The sequence below is a fragment of the Bufo gargarizans genome, chromosome 9 (genome assembly GCF_014858855.1).
Source record: "Bufo gargarizans isolate SCDJY-AF-19 chromosome 9, ASM1485885v1, whole genome shotgun sequence".
Lineage (NCBI taxonomy): Eukaryota > Metazoa > Chordata > Amphibia > Anura > Bufonidae > Bufo > Bufo gargarizans.
In genome coordinates this window covers 62,734,184-62,753,703 of record NC_058088.1, presented here as the reverse complement: position 1 = coordinate 62,753,703, position 19,520 = coordinate 62,734,184, and the positions used below count along the sequence as shown (strand labels likewise).

General features: G+C 43.5%; 1 protein-coding gene across 1 annotated transcript in view; it reads left to right on the top strand.

The window, feature by feature from the left end:
- Nucleotides 1–19,520, top strand: part of LOC122919703 (transmembrane 9 superfamily member 2-like) — a 129,918-nt gene that overhangs the window by 72,465 nt on the left and 37,933 nt on the right. Inside the window, exons 7-13 of the mRNA XM_044268886.1 lie at nucleotides 389–497; nucleotides 2,823–2,902; nucleotides 5,115–5,223; nucleotides 11,804–11,936; nucleotides 15,540–15,659; nucleotides 16,950–17,007; nucleotides 18,229–18,388. Of these exons, the coding sequence (XP_044124821.1) occupies nucleotides 389–497; nucleotides 2,823–2,902; nucleotides 5,115–5,223; nucleotides 11,804–11,936; nucleotides 15,540–15,659; nucleotides 16,950–17,007; nucleotides 18,229–18,388 (769 nt within the window). The remainder of the gene's footprint in view (nucleotides 1–388; nucleotides 498–2,822; nucleotides 2,903–5,114; nucleotides 5,224–11,803; nucleotides 11,937–15,539; nucleotides 15,660–16,949; nucleotides 17,008–18,228; nucleotides 18,389–19,520) is intronic.

Below are 19,520 nucleotides of genomic sequence, written 5' to 3'. Positions count from 1 at the left end.
GAGACTGATTCGCCATTGCTATGTTAAAGATAATACAACCGGATCCATTCATAACAGATGCAGACGGTTGTATTATCATGACGAGAGTGTTTTTGCTGATCCATGACTAATCCAGAAAAAAACGCTGATGTGAAAGTTGCCTAAATAGGCCTTGAGACATGACTTGGATAATAAATAAGACAGTATGGCCTATAAGTCTGCTCATGCTGATTAAGGTGCTCTCCCCAAGGAGAGACAGTACCCCTGAAATCCTCTTTTTATAGTGAATTATTATATATGGATATCATCTTTTTATAGTGAATTATTATATATGGATATAATCTTAGTTTGAGCTTTATATAAAGAAATGGATGGACAGTATTATATATAAACTGTATATCATTCCTAGTTATAAACACGATGATGATGAGCCAAAATGTGAAGGCCCCTCAATGGAGATCCCCATAGAACTCACAAGCAAGCTGAAAGTCACATACTCATACTCTGTGTCGTTTCAGGTAAAGCTATACTGTCTATCTGTCTATCTATGTACTATATTGATCTACCTGTCCATCTTTCTAATATATTTATCTAATCTATTGATAACATCTGTATATAATTATGTGTAGATGGATAGAATGTGCATGTTATAAATTGACTTGCATAACTACCTTGAAATGAAAGTGACTGTATTACTGTTACAGTAGGGACTTTAAAGTGAATAGCCAGGTGTGCCACTATGCTGAGAAAATTAAAACCATCCTAAGACTGTGTTCACATCTGCGTTCGGGGCCTCCATCACAGAGTTTGTCAACACTAGCGGAGAGAAAAGTCTTGCATCCAGGACTTTTTTTTATTCTTGGCCTAAAAACATTCTCCCAAATGGAAGCCTAGTTAGTTCCCGCAGCGGGCGTTTCCTCCTCGCTCCTGTTTCTCCATTAAGCTCCCCCAACGGAACAGCCGCGCGCACGAGCCAGGCGTACAACATCAGCGAGAGGCAAAAACAGTGAGCCAGTCTCTCAGGGAGTTCACCTGGTCCTGGCCTCTGATTGTCCCAGATGGGAAAAGTGTGACAGCGGAGCAGGATGTAAAAGATAGTACTCGGTACTGATGAATAAAGGTGATACTCTTCCTGTCTAGATCCGCTCATCAGAGGCACTTGATATCTACCCAATAGCAGGAGATAGGGAATATACGTACCTGCAATGAGTCCCATCAGTGTAAGTACCATATAGTATATTGTCTCCCCGTTGCCCCCATACAGTAGAACGCCTCCTTATGGCCCACCCCATACAACATAATGTCACCTTGTGGCCCCCATACAGTGTAATGTCACCTTGTGGCCTGCACCATACAGTATGTCACCTTGGCCCCATCTACCCCATACAGTATATCATGTGGCTCCCAAACACTTATGTCTCCTTGTGGACTGCCGCCCCATACAGTATAATGTCTCCTCATTGGATGGGTATTTATCTCAATATATGTAGTTATCGTGATAAATTTCTTAATATCCTTATCGGAATATTTTTTAAATCGCCCAACCCTAACTCTCACCGATCACAAGAACGGGGTGCTGGTCACACACACACACGCGCTGCTGCTCTATTCAACTCTATGTGACTGCTGGAGCTGCCCTATGTTTCTCTTCAGCTGTCCTATAGAGTTGGATGAAGCTGTAGCACACGTGTGACCATTGCTGCATTCGCTCTAGGGACTCTGGCACCTTTATTATTGTGGTCAGACCCCTCAGTGAGATGGGGATAATTTCTATGGTGAGACAACCCCCTTTAAAGGGAGTCTTTCACGCCGATTGACGCTATTAACCTATTAACACACTTATGTCCACGAAATCCCCCCTATTAAAACTGTTCTTACCATTAGTTCCCTGCTAGCATCGTTCGTCCCCCAAAAACTTTTATTCTGTATGCAAATGAGGCTGTGAAGGTGCCCAGAGGCGGCCTTACAACGGCCGGTGCCTAGGCCCTTGGGTCATTTTCATACCAATTCACTCCCCCTCCTCCGCGTCTATCCGCCGCGTCTGCCTGCCCTTGGTCTCTTCTCTATCCTTCCTCCTACTGTCCGTAATCCCGCGCATGCGCCGATGATCGCGATATCGGCGCGTGCGCATTGAATGACCACAGTCTGGACGGGGCATCACAGTTTACTGTGCGCATGCGCCGGCTTGGGCCTAACTTACGTTCTTGCCGTGATGCTGTGATCACGGCAAGAACGTAAGTTAGGCCGGGGCCGGTGCATGCGCACGGTAAACTGTGATGCCCCAGCCAGACTGGTCATTCAATGCGCACGCGCCGATATCGCGCGCGGTCATCGGCGCATGCGTGGGATTACGGACAGTAGGAGGAAAGGTAAAGAGACCAAGGGTGGGCAGACGCGGAGGGGGAGTGAATTGGTATGAAAATGACCCAGGGGCCTGGGCACCTTCACAGCCTTATTTGCATACAGAATAAGTGTTTTTTGGACGAATGATGCTAGCAGGGAACTAACAGCAAGAACAGCTTTAATAGGGGGGATGCCGTGGACATAAGTGTGTTAATAGGTTAATAGCGTCAATCGGTGTGAAAGACTCCCTTTAAGCCCTGTCCTTTTAGCTTTGCCCCATCCCCTCAGGTAACCACCAGCAGAAGATGGAAGAATTAGCAGGAGCTTTATCCCTTTTTACAAGACCACTTTTTTTTTTTTTACCTTTTTAGGAGCAATCGGAGTGCTGCAGACTAATAGTGGGGGAGGGGCAACTATAATTCTTGTTTACATTTAACATTTCTAGGTTTAATGGTCCTTTCAAGGGGTTAAATATGTGTATTTCTTTCTTTTATATTTAGGAAAACAATGCTATTAAATGGGCTTCTCGTTGGGATTATATATTGGAATCCATGCCACACGCAAATATTCAGTGGCTCAGGTAAGAAAGGCAGAATTACATTTTCTGGGCTGGAACCCGTAGTACAGTATTTTTTTTATTTATTTATTTTTAATAAAAAGGCTACTGAATGTCATCCTTATGTTCCTGACATTGAATCACTGGACTCGCCTGTTTTTTTAGTCTGTCAGATCACACTGTGAGCGGCCTTGAATAAACCTCCAGGTAGACTTGCTGATTAAGAAAACAGCAATTTACACTTGTAAATGCTATTAATTTGATATTCATGAAAATATATAATGGGTAATTATCATACAGTATTTAATTATTACTAAACCTGTAGTCTGTTACACATAGATGGCCATCTATAATTTTTGGCTGGCTGTTACAGTCCTAGCTCTTCCATGCAGATTCAGCTCTGCGAAACATGTCATGTTAATAGAACTGGTGAGATATGCATGTTTGGCAGGCCCCCACTTGGCCGGACCTTTAAAGGAAAGCTTACTTACCTGCTTCTTGGCGCTGGCTCCCCGCTCCTTCACCTCCCAGCCTGCAATGCTCTGCTGCACTCTCTTGCTAAAAACATCCGGTTTGACGCCGCCTGCAGCCAAACACTTGCAGCGGCAGTGACCAGCTCCACTTATGTCATGACAAATAGTACCATGAGGCAAGGGAATCCAGGCTCCGCTATGGCTAGCGATTGGTGCCAGGCAGCGCCAAACCAGATGTTTTGAGTAAGGCCTCTTTCACACTACCGTTTTGCGGTCCGTTTTTTGCGGTCCGTATACGGAACCATTCATTTCAATGGTTCCGCAAAAAAACTGAATGTGTTCCGTATGCATTCCGTTTCCGTATTTCCGTTTTTCCGTTCCGTTGAAAAGATAGAACATGTCCTATATTTGGCCGCAAATCACAGTCCGTGGCTCCATTCAAGTCAATGGGTCCGCAAAAAAAAACGGAACACATACGGAAATGCATCCGTATGTCTTCCGTATCCGTTCCGTTTTTTGCGGAACCATCAATTAAAAATGTTATGCCCAGCCCAATTTTTTCTATGTAATTACTGTATACTGTATATGCCATACGGAAAAACGGAACGGAACAACGGAACGGAAACGCAACCACAACGGAAGCAAAAAACGGAACAACGGATCCGTGAAAAACGGAACGCAAAACACTGAATTCAACATACTGTAGTGTGAAAGAGGCCTAAGGAAGCACATCGAAGCATTGCAGGCCGGCAGGGGGTGGGACACCAGCGCCGGGAAATGGGTAAGTAGGCTTCCCTTTACAGGTCCGGCCAAGTGAGGGGGATTTGCAAACCTCCCCATTCTTGGACATCCCCTTTAATGTGCCAATATGCGCCAAAGTTTTGGCACATTTTTGGAGTAAAACTCCGAATTTGTACATGGCATAAAGATAGACTGGATTAGCATTTTGGGTGTGTATGACTTTTTGATTACTTTTGATGGCATTTTTGGGGGGAGGTTACGTGATAAAAAAATGGTAAATCAGCCATTTATATTTTTTCAGCCATTCAGCACATGGGATACTTTTATTAAATTTTTTATTTTAATGGTATGAGTGTTTTCAAAGACTGCAATGCCTATGCTGTTATGTTTTTTTTTTTTTTTTTTTTTATATACCTTTCTCATGCTGTGGTCCCATTTGACCATGGCACCTGAGAGGTTAAATGTCCACGAGCGGCATATTGCTAATTGCAGACATTAGCCCTGTGTCTATCCGGAAGCTATAGCACTCGCCCCCGTTTTTTTTTTTTGTTTTTTTTTAGAGCAGATGTCACCTGTCGCCAAAGGGTTAAAGTTGTAACCTGCTTTCTGATCCTCCAACACTTAGCCTCTCAAACTGACACAGGACAGGAAGTCAATTACTTCTTTATTCATTCCTATGAGACTGACATGGAGGCTCACACAGGAATACATAGAGAAACTGTCTTCCTGTCCATACATAGGATGCTGTGTTATTTGGAAAGTCTGAGTGGCGGTAACATGACACAGCTGAGGATCAGAATGGAGGGGATAACTCACAAATACAGTCACTGGTTAGAAGATTACATTCACTATAGTGAACATCTTGTACCTTTGTAACTGGCCAGAGAATAACCTTTTTGTGGGACTGTTCCTTTAAATAGTGCAGATGTTTTATTTATGTGGATTTCAACACAGTGAAATGATGCATCTCTTTAGTTGGTAGTTTATTTACCATCTTTGTCCCCCCCTCCTCCTTTTTTTAGTATCATAAACTCGCTGGTAATTGTCGTCTTCCTCTCCGGTATGGTGGCAATGATTATGTTTCAAACACTTCACAAGGATATTGCTCGATACAACCAAATTGATTCTTCAGTGAGTATCCTGCGTCCTGCATGTTGTGCAGCTGTTGATATCACCAGTTGCGTGGTTCTTTAGTAATCGGTTTTAGGCTACATGCACACGACCGTATGTGTTTTGCGGTCCGCAAAAAAAAACTGATGACGTTCCGTATGGCATCCGTTATTTTTGCGGATCCGTTTTTTGGGTGGATGCATTGTAATAATGCCTATCCTTGTCCGCAAACTAGAAAAAAATAGGACATGCACAATTTATTTTTATTTTTTTGCGGAGCAACGGAACGGACATACTGATGCGGACAGCACATGGTGTGCTGTCTGCGTTTTTTGGGCCCATTGAAATGAATGGGTCCGCATCCTATCCGCAAAAAAAAAAAACAGATCGGACACTGAAACAAAATACGGTCGTGTGCATGAGGCCTTAGCCTGTTGTCTGTCCAGTGGGTAATATGTTTTACAAAAGGCTTGAAATGGGTTGAAAAAAATAAAAGCGTCACTCAACCTGTGCTGCTGCACCACAAAGAGGAGGAAAAGCTGATGTGCAAGAGTAATTGGGATGTGCAGATAGGAGAGCACATTTTTGTGGGACGATCGGTAGTTTTTATTGATACCATTTTTGATCACTCTTTCTTCAATGTTTTTGGTGAGGTGAAGTGATGAAAAAATGGCGAATTTGTAATTAATTTTTCCAGGACGTCCTCCATGACAGCACCCATGGAGGATGTCCTTATTGGCTTCTGTAGGGACAGGAAGAGAGACAGTTTAAAGGGCCTCTCCCCACCCCCTTTCTCCAGTGTTCTTCCTATCCTTACTGGGATAGGAGGAGTAGACAGCTCTCTCCTAGCAAGGTTAGGTAGGGAACGGAGCGAGTCTGGTCGGGGGGTGCTTACCTCTCCTCTTCAGACTCCTGCAGCCCCTGAACCAGCACCACTCTGGGAAGCGGTCCCCTGGTTAGGTCCCCGATTCCCTTTTCTGGCCGGCCGCAGGAATCGGGGACGTCGTAGCCGCTTCTCCCCCCCGGAGCTCTGGGCTTGGCTGCGGCTCCTGCGCTCCCCTGCGCACGCTAGGTCTAGGATCCCGAACTGCGCCCGCGTCGCCGGAAGTGTCATGGCGGCGCGCATCAGCATGCTGGAGACACTCTGAATCGGGAGGTCTCGCATGTCTAGGGGGTTGACTCTTCCTTGGAATGAGTCCCCCCGGGAAGAGCAGGAGGAGGCGGAGCCAGACGGCGACGGGCGGACCGGTAAGTGAATTAAACTTATTTAAAATGTCTGATGGCAGCCTGGTGAGGTTGCATCATGGAGGTCCAGGCGTCGAGTAAGCAAGAAACTTGTTCAGACTCCCCCGTCCAGGCCCCTGTAAGCAGCTGCCTTTATGCTTTAACAGGGGCATTCTTTAGGAGTTCCCTAATTAGTCTTATTCCCTTTTCCCTTAGACTTCTAAGGAGTCAGGGCACAGACCTCATGGAGACCCTAAAAAGAAGGGAAAGAAATGTGCGACCTGCCAAACAAAGCTTCTGGAGTCGTAAAAAAACAATTATGCCCAGAATGCATTTCCAAAATTCTGAAAGATGAACGATCATCCCTACTGTCAGATTTGAGGGATATCGTAAGACAGGAGGTGCAGGCGGCAACCTCAAGCCAGATCCCAGACCCATCATCCCCCCCCCCCCCCTTTTCCAAAAGAGCCAGGATCCAGTCAGGCTCTGATTCAGAGGAAGAGGGGTTATGTGCTTCAGACAACAATGAATCAGTGTCCTTTTCTCAAGATGAACAAAGGAGATATTTCTTTTCATCCGAGGATTTAGATCCCCTACTCACCGCTATTAGACAGACCATGGCTATTGAGGAGGAGGAACAAACTCGTTCAGTTGAAGACGAGATGTTCGGCGGTCTTAAAGTCAGGAAAAGGAAGGTTTTCCCAGTAAATAAAAATGTAAAGGATCTCATCACAGAAGAATGGGCTGATGGAGAAAAGAAGCTCTTCATTCCCAGGGATTTTAAAAATCGACTGCGATTTGATCCGAAGGACACTAATCTCTGGGACGAAGTCCCTAAAGTAGATGTCCAGATGGCCAAGGTCTTGAAAAAGACCTCAATACCATTTTGAGGATTCATCGCAGCTGAAGGACCCCATGGATAGAAAGTTGGATGGTCTGTTGAAAAAATCCTGGGAGTCAGGGACAGCTACAATTAATACTAACATTGCAGCCACTTCAGTTTCCAGAGCCTTAGTCTTGTGGATTAATCAACTGGAGAATCACCTCAGGGCTAAGACATCCAGGGAAGAAATCCTAGAGTCTCTCCCTCTTCTAAAGATGGCTTCAAGTTTCCTGGCGGACGCCTCAGCGGAAAGTATTAGATTCGCAGCCAAGTCTCAGTCTCAGACTAACGCTGCTAGACGTGCCCTCTGGCTCAAGTCCTGGTCTGGGGATGTAGCGTCTAAGAACAGACTCTGCTCCATTCCGTTCTCTGGCTCTTTCATGTTCGGCCCAGTCTTGGACTCTATCCTCCAGAATGCGGCGGATTACAAGAAAGGTTTCCCTGAGGAGAAACCTAAAAAGCCCCAGCCCTTTCGTAGACCCTCGGGCCAAAGTCAGGCCAAGGCCTATAGAGGGAAAGGTACATCGGCCGTTGGAGCTACCCCAAAGGGGGTAGGGGTTTCCTCTTCAACCCCAATACCAACACAGGGAAACCATGACGCCAGACCGGTAGGAGGGAGACTTCGTCACTTTTGGGAAAGATGGAAGAGAGTTACTCACAATCAATGGATCCTGGACTTCATCAGGAGGACGGCTTCAGGATAGATTTCAGAACTCCTCCTCCACAAACCTTCCAGGTGACTTACTTCGAATCTCCTCTCCTTCAGCAACAACTGCGGTCACATATTCAAAAGGTTCTGGCTCTGGGAGCTATCACCCAGGTTCCTCCTCCCCAGCAGTTCACAGGTCACTATTCGAGACTATTCTTTGTGAAGAAGCCAGACGGATCGGTGAGGACGATCATCAATTTAAAATTCCTAAACAGGTGGGTAACCTACTACAGGTTCAAGATGGAATCAATAAGATCCTCTACTCCTCTGATCCCACCAGGTACTCACCTTTGCACACTGGACCTCAAGGACGCGTACTACCACATCCCCATACATCTCCAACATCAACAGTAACTAAGGTTTGCGGTCAAGTACAAGGAGGAGATCCTTCACTACCAATTTCAGTGCCTGCCGTTCGGGATTTCATCTGCCCCCGTCTCTTCACAAAGATAGTATCAGAAATGATGGCCTACCTTCGCCAGAGTTCGATTACAATCGTGCCCTACCTGGACGAATTTTTACTGATAGCAGATTCAGTACAAAAATTGGAGGGGGACATCCATCAGACTTTAGCCATATTCAAAGATTTGGGGTGGATCGTGAACTATCCAAAATCGGACCTGGTACCAGACACGAGGAAATAATTCCTGGGCACTCTCCTGGATACGAGGATACAACACTCCTTTCTACCAGAGAGGAAACAAATCAATTTAAGAGAAAAGATGGAGTTGTTCAAAAAGAAGAGAACCCACTCAATCAGAGAAGCCATGCAGATCCTGGGACTGATGACCTCCTGTATCTCAATTATACCTTGGGCCCAATTCCACTCCAGGACCCTCCAGGAGGCAGTATTGACAGCCTGGAACAGAGACCACCGCTCTCTGAACTCCAGGATAAAATTATAAGACAGAGTTGTGAAATCCCTGTCCCGGTGGATAGAACCAATGTATTTGGAGAAGGGGGTTCCGTGGAATATGACTCCAGCCATAACAGTTACCACGGATGCAAGTCTGAATGGCTGGGGGGGCATGTGGACCAGCATCTCTTCCAGGGTTCCTGGGTGCTTCAGGACAGAATAAAATCCTCAAATTACCGAGAACTGAAGGCAGTGCTGAAGACTCTGAGTGCAACCAAACATCTTCTCAAAGGTCAACACTTCAGGATCCTATCCGACAAAATAACAACGGTATGTTATCTAAAAAGACAGGGCGGAACCAGATGCCTGCTCCTTCAGGATCTAGCAGATCAGATCTTCACATGGGCAGAGAGGGAAGTTCTGTCCATTTCAGCGACCCATTTAAAGGGGTCTCAAAACTTGAGAGCCGACTTCCTAAGCCGTCACAGGATCGACGCAGGAGAATGGAATCTGAACAAACAGGTTTTCAGACAGATCTGCCAGCTATGGGGTCAACCAGAGATAGATCTCTTCGCGTCCAGGGAAAATTCTCAGCTGGACTGTTTCTACCCTAAACCCCAGTGGAAACCCAGTGGCAGTAGACGCCTTAGCCCAGAGTTGGGACATGAAGCTGGCTTATGCCTTTCCTCCTTTGCCCCTAGTCCCGGCAGTCTTAAAGAAGATGAGGACTAGTGCTACCACTCTGATCCTTATTGCGCCAGACTGGCCCAAGAGAGCCTGGTACCCTATCTTGAAAGAGATGTCAGTCAAAGATCCGTACCCCCTTCCAGACAGGAAAGACCTGTTAATGCAATGGCCTCTGGAGCATCCCAATCTCAACAAGTTGAGACTGACTGCTTGGATCCTGAGAGACAGACCCTGAGGAAGAAGGGTCTCTCCGATCAGGTAATATCAACGCTGCAACAAGGCCGTAAACCAGTGACTTCGGCCATATATCTTAAAATATGGAAGAAATTCTCATCTTGGCTAGTTCAAAATCATCCAGGGTCTAGAAATCCGTCCATAGGCAACATACTAGATTTCCTCCAGAGAGGGTTTGATATGGGTTTAAAACCAAGCACACTCAAGGTACAGATCTCAGCCTTAAGTAGCTGCTTAGACTTCCCATTAGCAGAACACAGGTGGGTCAAGAGATTTGTCAGAGCAGTCTCCAGAATGCGACCCACCCTAAGACAAACGGTTCCCACGTGGGACTTAAATATAGTACTAAACAGCATATGTGATTCTCCCTTCGAACCTATTGAGGATATTTCCGAGAAACTTCTATCCTTCAAGACGGTGTTTCTATTAGCCATCACTACTGCTCGTAGGATAGGCGAGATTCAGGCCCTGTCAGTTAGGGAACCCTTTTTGAAGGTCCTAGACTATAGGATAGTTCTTAAGTTGGATCATTCCCTTTATCCCAAGGTTGTCTGTGTTTCACAGAGAACAGGAGATAATTCTCCCTTCATTTTGTACCGCCCCCAAAAACACACAGGAGGAGCGGTTCCACTGTCTGGATGTGAGAAGAGCAGTCCTCTCCTACATCAAGCGGACGAAACCTTGGAGAAAGTCAGCAAACCTCTTCATACAATTCGGTGGTAGAAACAAGGGATGCAAAGCCTCTAAGACCTCTTTAGCCCTCTGGATCAAGGAAACCATCAGGGAATGTTATAGACTGCAGAATTTGTCTTGCCCCATAACTTTGAGGGCTCATTCTACCAGAGCCATGGCTACAACCTGGGCGGAGAAAGCCGGAGCTTCCATCGATCAGATCTGCAAGGCAGCAACCTGGTCTTCCTCCACTACCTTTGTCAGACACTACAGACTGGACTCAATGGCCAATCAGGACTTAGCTTTTGGCCGTAAGGTCCTACAGGCAGTGGTCCCCCCCCCCTAAGATTACGTTCTAAGTTGTTAGTTCTCCATGGGTGCTGTCATGGAGGACGTCCTGGAAACATATGTTTAGTTTACCGGTAAACGGCTTTCCAGGAGTCCGGAATGACAGCACCCAATACTACCCCCCCATTTTGTTCCTTCCGGTACACTAATTGGTTTGTATATTTATACTGCTACTGTATACAGTGTGAATTAACATTGTTCTCAAAATAAAGATGTGGCAGCCTATCCGGTGTAGTAAGTTATAAACACTGGAGAAAGGGGGTGGGGAGGGGCCTTTTAAACTGTCTCTCTTCCTGTCCCTACAGAAGCCAATAAGGACATCCTCCATGGGTGCTGTCATTCCGGACCCCTGGAAAGCCGTTTACCGGTAAACTAAACATATGTTTTGTTTTTTTCCCCCCCTGTTACACTGTTCGCTGTCTGGGAGAAATGTTTTTATATTTTAATAGTATAGACATTTTCCGATGCAGCGGTGCCTAGGATTTTCATATTATTTTTTTTTTTTAATATAGCATGCAATCATTAGATTGCTATTTGTATTCAGTAATGGAATTTTATCTATTACAGAATATAAAAACCTGTATATTGTAATGCAGTGCTGCCTCCTGCATTGGCCTATTACTTCTAAGGAACGCCTTCCCCCAATGTCAGCGAGGGGAGGCATTCCTGCCCTATTCACATCATAGGGGCCCAGGTTCTCCTGTTGGCATGGTACGATGGTCACACGTGTGCTCTGCTGCTCCATTCAGCTTTATGGGACTGAGCTGAGTACTTTTTTTTTATTTTTTATTTATGGAAAATTGCCTTTTAACAAAGTAAGAAATGGTGCTTATAATAATTTTTTTTTTTTTTTTTTCTAACTCTGAAGGGCTTCTGTAGTGGTCATAATTATTGTTATATCACAGTTAACATTTTGTGTGATTTTGTGATTTTAGCAGTCTTGCTTGTGTTTACCCCATTGTTGATTGAACTTGTTGCATTTCCACAGAAAGATGCCCAGGAGGAATGTGGCTGGAAGGCGGTTCATGGTGACATATTTAGACCACCATACAAGGGAATGCTGCTGCCCGTCTTTCTGGGGCAAGGAACACAGATTTCCATCATGATATTCATCACATTATGTGAGTATCATACGTCTGGCCAGAACTACCACTGGTATTAAAAATATAAAAAAATCTTAATCACTGTTTCCCATAATTGCCCTGCCAGTTACTGGACTCTAACCATGTGCATGCATACCTTACATAATTGGCAGCAGTTGTCCTCGGGTTTGTCAGTTATTGTTTCTTCCGTTTTCTTTAGGGTGCATTGACACGACTGTATGTATTTTGAGTTCCGCAGAAAATTTCTAAAAACCCACTTTTTCAGGACCAGTTCAGGTCTGAAGTCACTTTGTGAGGCTTACATAAGAGAAACCACCCAAAAATGACGCCATTTTAGAAACTACACCCCTCAAGGTATTCAAAACTGATTTTACAAACTTTGTTAACCCTTTAGGTGTTCCACAAGAAATAATGGAAAATAGAGAGAAACTTTCAAAATTTCACTTTTTGGGCAGATTTTCCATTTGAATCATTTTGTCCAGTTACAAAGCAATGGTTAACAGCCAAACAAAACTCAATATTAATGGCCCTGATTCTGTAGTTTACAGAAACACCCCATATGTGGTCGTAAACTGCTGTATGGGCAGACGGCAGGGCACTGCCATACAGCTTTTGGAAGGCAAAATTTGCTGGACTGGTTTTTTGACACCATGTCCCATTGGAAGCCCCTCTGGTGCACCCCTAGAGTAGAAACTCCAGAAAAATTACCCCATTTTGGAAACTACAGGATAGGGTGGCAGTTTTGGTACTATTTAAGGGTACATATGATTTTTGGTGGCTCTATATTACACTTTTTGTGAGGCAAGGTCACAAGAAATAGCTGTTTTGGCACTGTTTTTATTTTTTGTTATTTACAACATTCATCTGACATATTAGATAATGTGGTATTTCTATAGAGCGACAATACCAAATATTTTTGGTTATTTGTTTCAGTTTTACATAACAAAGGATAAAAAAATAAAAATGGTCACAAAAATGGCAGTTTTGACACTTTTTTTTTTTTTTTTTTTTTGCAGTGTTCATCTGAGGGGTTAGGTCATGTGATATTTTTATAGAGCAGGTTCTTATGGACACTGCGATACCGAATATGTATACTTTTTTTATTTATTTACCTAAGTTTTACACAATACCAGCTTTTTTTAAACAAAAAAATTATGTTTTAGTGTCTCCATATTCTGAGCCATAGTTAGGGGGCTCATTTTTTGCGGGATGAGGTGACGGTTAGATTGATGATATTTTGGGGGGCATTCGCCTTTTTGATCACTTGGTGTTGCACTTTTTGTGATGTAAGGTGACAAAAATTGCTTTTTTTTTTTATTTTTTACACCGTTTTTATTTGTTATGGTATTTATCAGACAGGGTGGATCGTGTAATATATTTATAGAGCCAGTCATTACGGACGCGGTGATACCTAATATGTGTGTCTTTTTTTCTGTTTTTTATTATAAAATATGGAGACATTTTCACTTTTGGGGGTCTGAGCCCCTCTGAAATGCATTACAATGCTTTTGTATTGTAATACATTGCCTGTTCGTGTACTACAGTGAGTAGTACATAAACAGGTTGCCTAGGAGACCCAGCCTGAGGCTGGATCTCCTCGGCTCCTGTAGAAGGCAGTTCCTGATGCTGTGCAAGGCATTGGGCAGCCTCTGCACGGCATCGGGCTGCCTTCTGAGACAGAGTCCCCGCCACAGCAGCGCGGGGACTCTATGAGCTCCCTCGAACACAAACCCCTTCTATGCTGCGGTAGCGGCAAATTTCTGTAAACCAAAGTGTGCCACATTTTGGTGTAATTTACACCATCTAGGTGCCCTCACATTAGTAAATGTGGGCCAGTCTGTTAGAAATGGAGGTTTGATGCTAGTGTCAACATTCATCATGTGCCCTTCCCTCTCCGCTTCCTTCATCCACTGTTTAGCAGTGATATTTTTTGATCGCCAAGCCTCTTCTGCTGCCAAACAGGCAAATACAGGGAAGCCCATGAAAAAGTAGCCCACCTCCTATATCTCCAAATCAAACTGCCTAATAGTAAATCTGTCTTAGTTGTCCATAGTAACCAATCAGAGCTCAGCTTTTTTTCAGAGCCCTGTAGGAATTTGAAGCTGAGCTCTGATTGGTTGCTTTGGACAACTAAGACTGATTTACTAGTAAAAGCTGATGCCGGCAAATTAACCCCTTATACGATCAATGCTGACCACGGCATATAAGAGGATCACAGAGGAAAGTGGCTCCCTCTGCATCAGCCCCACAAAGTCTGCCAGGGCAACCTCAGGGTTTACCATGCACAGAAGCCTATAAGACCCAGCCCAGCCAGTGTGAAACTGACAGTTTCATTGTAGTACAATACAGCATAAGAAATGTTGAACTGGGACAAAAATAAAAAGTTAAAGTTTTTCTAAAAACAATTTTTCCCTTTAAGCAATTTTTTTATAAAAAAAAAACTAATAAAATAGACGTATAAGATATTGCCGCATCTGTTATGGGTGGCTCTATAAAAATATAATTTATTTTTTTGTCAGTGTGCCCCAAAAAAGTGTCATTTTTGAACAATCAAAAAATATTATGTACCCAAAAATGGTACCAATAAAAATGGCAACTTTTCCAACAAAAAAAAAACGTGCCCCTACAGACTATCGGCAGAAAAAAATGGCTTTTAGAAAATGCAGACATAAAAACTTTTTTTTTCAAAAATGCTTTATTAAGTAAAACTGAGACAAAACATAAAAATAGACATATTTGGCACAGTCGCGTCTGTAACAACATGCTCTTTACAAATAACACATGAACTGTCCTGTTAGGTGAAAGCCGTAAAAAAAACTAAAATTAAAAATTGTGCCAGAATAGCCATTTTTTGGTTGCCTTGCCCCACAAAAACCCCGAAGCCCAAAATAGTACCAATAAAACTGTCATCTTATCCTGTAGTTTCCAAATTGGGGTCACTTTTTGGGACTTTCTACTGTAGGGGTGTATCAAGGGGTCTTCAAATGTGACATAGCTCTTAAAATTATTGCAGCAAAATATGCCCTCCAAAATCCCTATGTTGCTCCTTCCCTTTTGTGCCCTGCTGTGCACCCATACAGCAGTTTACAACCACATATGAGGTGTTTCCTTAAACTGCAGAATCAGGATAACATATAGAGTTTGTTTTGCTGTTAATCCTTGCTGTGTTACAGGAAAATATGGATTTAAAAAGAAGTGGAATTTTGAAATTTCTCCTCCATGTTCCTTTAATTCTTGTGGAACACTGAAAGGGTTAACAAAGTTTGTAAAAGCATATTTGAATAATGTGAGGGGTGTAGTATCTTAAAATGGGGTCACTTGTGGGTGGTTTCTATTATGTAAGACCAAGTGTCTTCATACCTGAACTGGTCCTTTTAAAAAAGCGGGTTCTGGAAATAAATAAAAAGTCTAAAAATTGCATCTAAAATTGTATTCCAGCTAACATACAAAAAAAAAATTACATTTATAAAATTATGGTAACATAAAGTAGACATATGGGAATTAACAGAAGAATGGTACCTTACAGAGTTCTAAGAAAAGATGCTCTAGAAGTGCAGTCATTGTATGATTATTCCACTGTGAGGAAACTGTAATAACCGTGCTCATGTGTTTTCTCTCAAGTCCTGGCCTGTCTTGGATTTCTCTCACCCGCTAACAGAGGGGCATTGATGACATGTGCTGTTGTGTTATGGGTCTTGTTGGGAACCCCTGCTGGTTACGTATCTGCCCGGATGTATAAGAGTAAGTGACATTCTATATGACTGCATGAACTAATACCTTTCACAGCGAGTGCGGGTTATGTCTAGATGTTCATTTATCGTTGTTAACATGTCTTTTGTGTAACTATATTCATATTAGACATTTCACTTTTTCCAGTCTCGAGGCAATCCGCTCCTACTTAGCCTGACTGTGGCAGTAATGGTTGGAGACTAAACCACTTATCTTCTCCATACATATGTATGCTCAGACTGAACTGAGCAAGGACAAAGGATATTTGACTGCAGGAAATATGTCCTGTAACAAAGTCCCCAACCTTTTTTTCCCCCAAGGACCAGTTTTATGCAAGACAATTTTCCCAGGGAGCGGGTGAGGTAGGGGGGTTCTAGGGCGGGGCTTTTTGAGGTTCAAAAACTTGGTGGGCTGGGCACCTGTGAAGAGAAGGATTAATAATAATCCACCATTTTGATATTGAAACACTTGATGTGCGATTAATATAATACACCGTTTTGAGGGTCAAACACACTTTGTGCTAGGCTGGGCACCTGTGAAAAGAGGCAGAGAAGGCAGAGAGACTGAGGCCAGCAGAAGCCATTTCAGTCAGATTAGAGCCAAAACTGCAGAATGGCTGTAATCTGACTAAAATGGCTGCTGCTGGCCTGAGTGAGTCTCTCTGCTGCTCTGAGTGCCTCTCACTCACACATCCCACTACCCTGCCCTGCTGCCCCTCAATACTATTGATGGAGCTTTGGCTGCTGCTAGTCCTCCTTCTTGCTGCTTCCTTAGTTCTTAGACTGGGGGCGGGCATTGAGAAGACTGGGGGCGGGCACATCAGCGCTGGCGGGGATAAAGCACGTCAGCTTCGGCTTCTGTGCTGGAGGAGGCGTAGCTGCCTGATGTGAGCGACTGAGTCACGGAGCCCTCCTCTCTTCTCTTCCACCGCGGTGCTGATGGGGGCGGGACCAACTCGGCTGTTAGTCTGCAGCAGGCAGCGGTAAGTGAAGCGCTGCTGCTGCAGATATGTAATTTGCTATTACTGTGGCGCAATTGCGATGTCGGCAAAGGGCCCTTTTGCCGCGGCCCAGCAAACAATCGTCCGGCCGCAGCCCGGCGGTTGGGGACCGCTGGCTTAACCTGCTGACAAATATCCCTACTACTTTCCTAATCCTGCTTTTCCCCTGTCTGGGTATCATCATGTAGGCATTACATGTTTGGTGTCTCATGGAGTAGCATGTTCCTTTAAGGGTACTCCGTTACTCTGTGATAAGTTATTTATATTCAGCTTCTCAGTTATTGTAAATTTACATTTTTCAGCATTTGGTGGAGAGGGATGGATATCAAATGCGCTAATGACAGCACTTTTGTGTCCTGGGTAAGTTGTTTCTTTGCTTTTCTGATTTTCGTAGTGCTAGCATAAAGCAGTATTCACATATGATGTGCCGTTAAAATATCTGAAACACCACATGTGGCTTTGTCATGCAGTAATTGGTCTCAGAGTTTCTACAGGTGAAACATTTATTTTATAGGTACTACATGCAAAACCATGCCAAATCACAGGAACGCCGTTTTTTTTTAAAGGGGTTCTCCATGAATTTGATATTGATGGCCTATCCTCTGGATTTCAAAAGAGGGGAATGTGAGAGAGAGTACAGGGGGAATGACCTGAAACGTGCACTCTGGAGAAAGTAGCATGCCTACTCCTCTACTATGCCGGTCTTTAGGTATGGGGGAAGTGAAGTCCACCATAAGATAAGGGTACTTTCACACTAGCGGCAAGGCGTGCTGCCGCTAGTGCACGCGTGCCTCCGGACTACCGCTGTCCGCATCTTTTGCGGCCCCATTGAAGTAAATGGGTCTGCAGCCAAGCCGCAAAAACTGCTGCTCGGATGCGGACTAAAACAGCGGTTGTGTGCATTTAGCCTTAGAATGTATTGGCTCCGATGTGCCGAAGTTATTACTTCGCGAAGTCTCGCGAGACTTCACATAATAACTTCAGAAATTGATTTATACTGTAAAAAAACATTTCCCGAACTCTGGTTCGGTTCCAAGTGGTCCTTGGAACCGAACCCGAGTTTGGGAAATGTTTTTTTTTTACAGTATAAATCAATTTCTGAAGTTATTATGCGAAGTCTTGCAAGACTTCCGCTCATCAGAGCCAATACATTCTAATACTGTACGGAGTACAGTATTGAAACAAAGTTTTATGCGAATCGACTTCGGATGTTTCATCCGAAGTCGATTCACTCATCCCTAGTCATTTCTCCTGCAATGGCTTAGAAAATGTATTTACTTAAAAAAAGTATTACATGACAGCCGTTCAGGTACATGGCCGTCCATATAATACATGGGTGGCTTGAGTCCACCAAAACGGGAGCTGAGTGACTGTGTTCTGGCTCATTGAAGGGGGTTGCGGGGAGGAGTAAGAAACAAACTGTGTGATGTCCATATTCCCTAACAGTACATATGGACAGGGGTTGGCGGTCATTAGAATCCTATCCTTTTAATGTGTATCTGTTGTATGAAAAGATCACTTTGGCTGAATGCTGTCAAGGGTTGAATGGTTACAAGTCAATTTTCTTCCTTTTGTTTTCAGGATCATTTTTGCTGATTTCATTATTATGAATGTCATTTTGTTGACAAAAGGCTCTTCAGCAACTATTCCACTTGGGACACTGGTGGCTATCCTGGCTATGTGGTTTGGTATCTCTGTCCCACTAACATTCCTGGGAGCATATTTCGGATTTAAACAGAGAGTAAGTTTACAGTCTGTTATAGGTCTGCATGGTGAAACAAACCAGAAAGCTATCGGCTCATTTTCCATGTGATGTGATTAAATCTTGTGCAAGTGCTTGGTGATGATTCCCAATCAGGACAACAGCTTTGGTGGTGCTTCCAAAGTGCGCTGTTCATGTACTGGGTGATGAGCGTAGATCTTGGAGATATAGACCATATGCAGACTACCGATGCCACTTAGTGATCAATTTTTCTTCTTAAAGAATAACTAGTATTAAATGTTCTAAGCAGTATTTTTTTCCTAATATACCCCTTCACTCCCGGTGGGTTTTGCGTTTTCCATTTTCCACTCCCTGCCATGACTTTTTCATGATACCATTCACAGGCTTGTTTTTTTGTGGGACAAGTTGTGCTTTATAATGGCACCGTTTAATATTGCTCGCGATGTAGAAGGAACTTGAGAATAAAATCCAAATTGGGTGGAATTGGAAAAGAAATGCAATTCCGCCACAGTATTATGGGTCTTTATTTTTACAGAGTTCCCTTTGCATTAAAACTGAACTGTTACCTTCATTTTTGTCGGGGGGTAATAATTAAATTAAGAATTATTAATTATGGTCATAAAATAATTAACCATAAAAAAAATTATAAAATTTGTCATAAATTCTTAAAATCATGACCTGGTGAATTGTAGACAACCTAATTAATACAATTCACATCTGAGTCCGACTATTTCCTCAGATAAATAAGTTCTTTTTGACGTGAGAGGACGTTAATGATAAAACATGTAGTTCTGCATTATACAATAATACACAGGTTTATTGGTTACAAGGTTATAAACCTATACAGGGAGTGCAGAATTATTAGGCAAATTAGTATTTTGACCACATCATCCTCTTTATGCATGTTGTCTTACTCCAAGCTGTATAGGCTCGAAAGCCTACTACCAATTAAGCATATTAGGTGATGTGCATCTCTGTAATGAGAAGGGGTGTGGTCTAATGACATCAACACCCTATATCAGGTGTGCATAATTATTAGGCAACTTCCTTTCCGTTGGCAAAATGGGTCAAAAGAAGGACTTGACAGGCTCAGAAAAGTCAAAAATAGTGAGATATCTTGCAGAGGGATGCAGCACTCTTAAAATTGCAA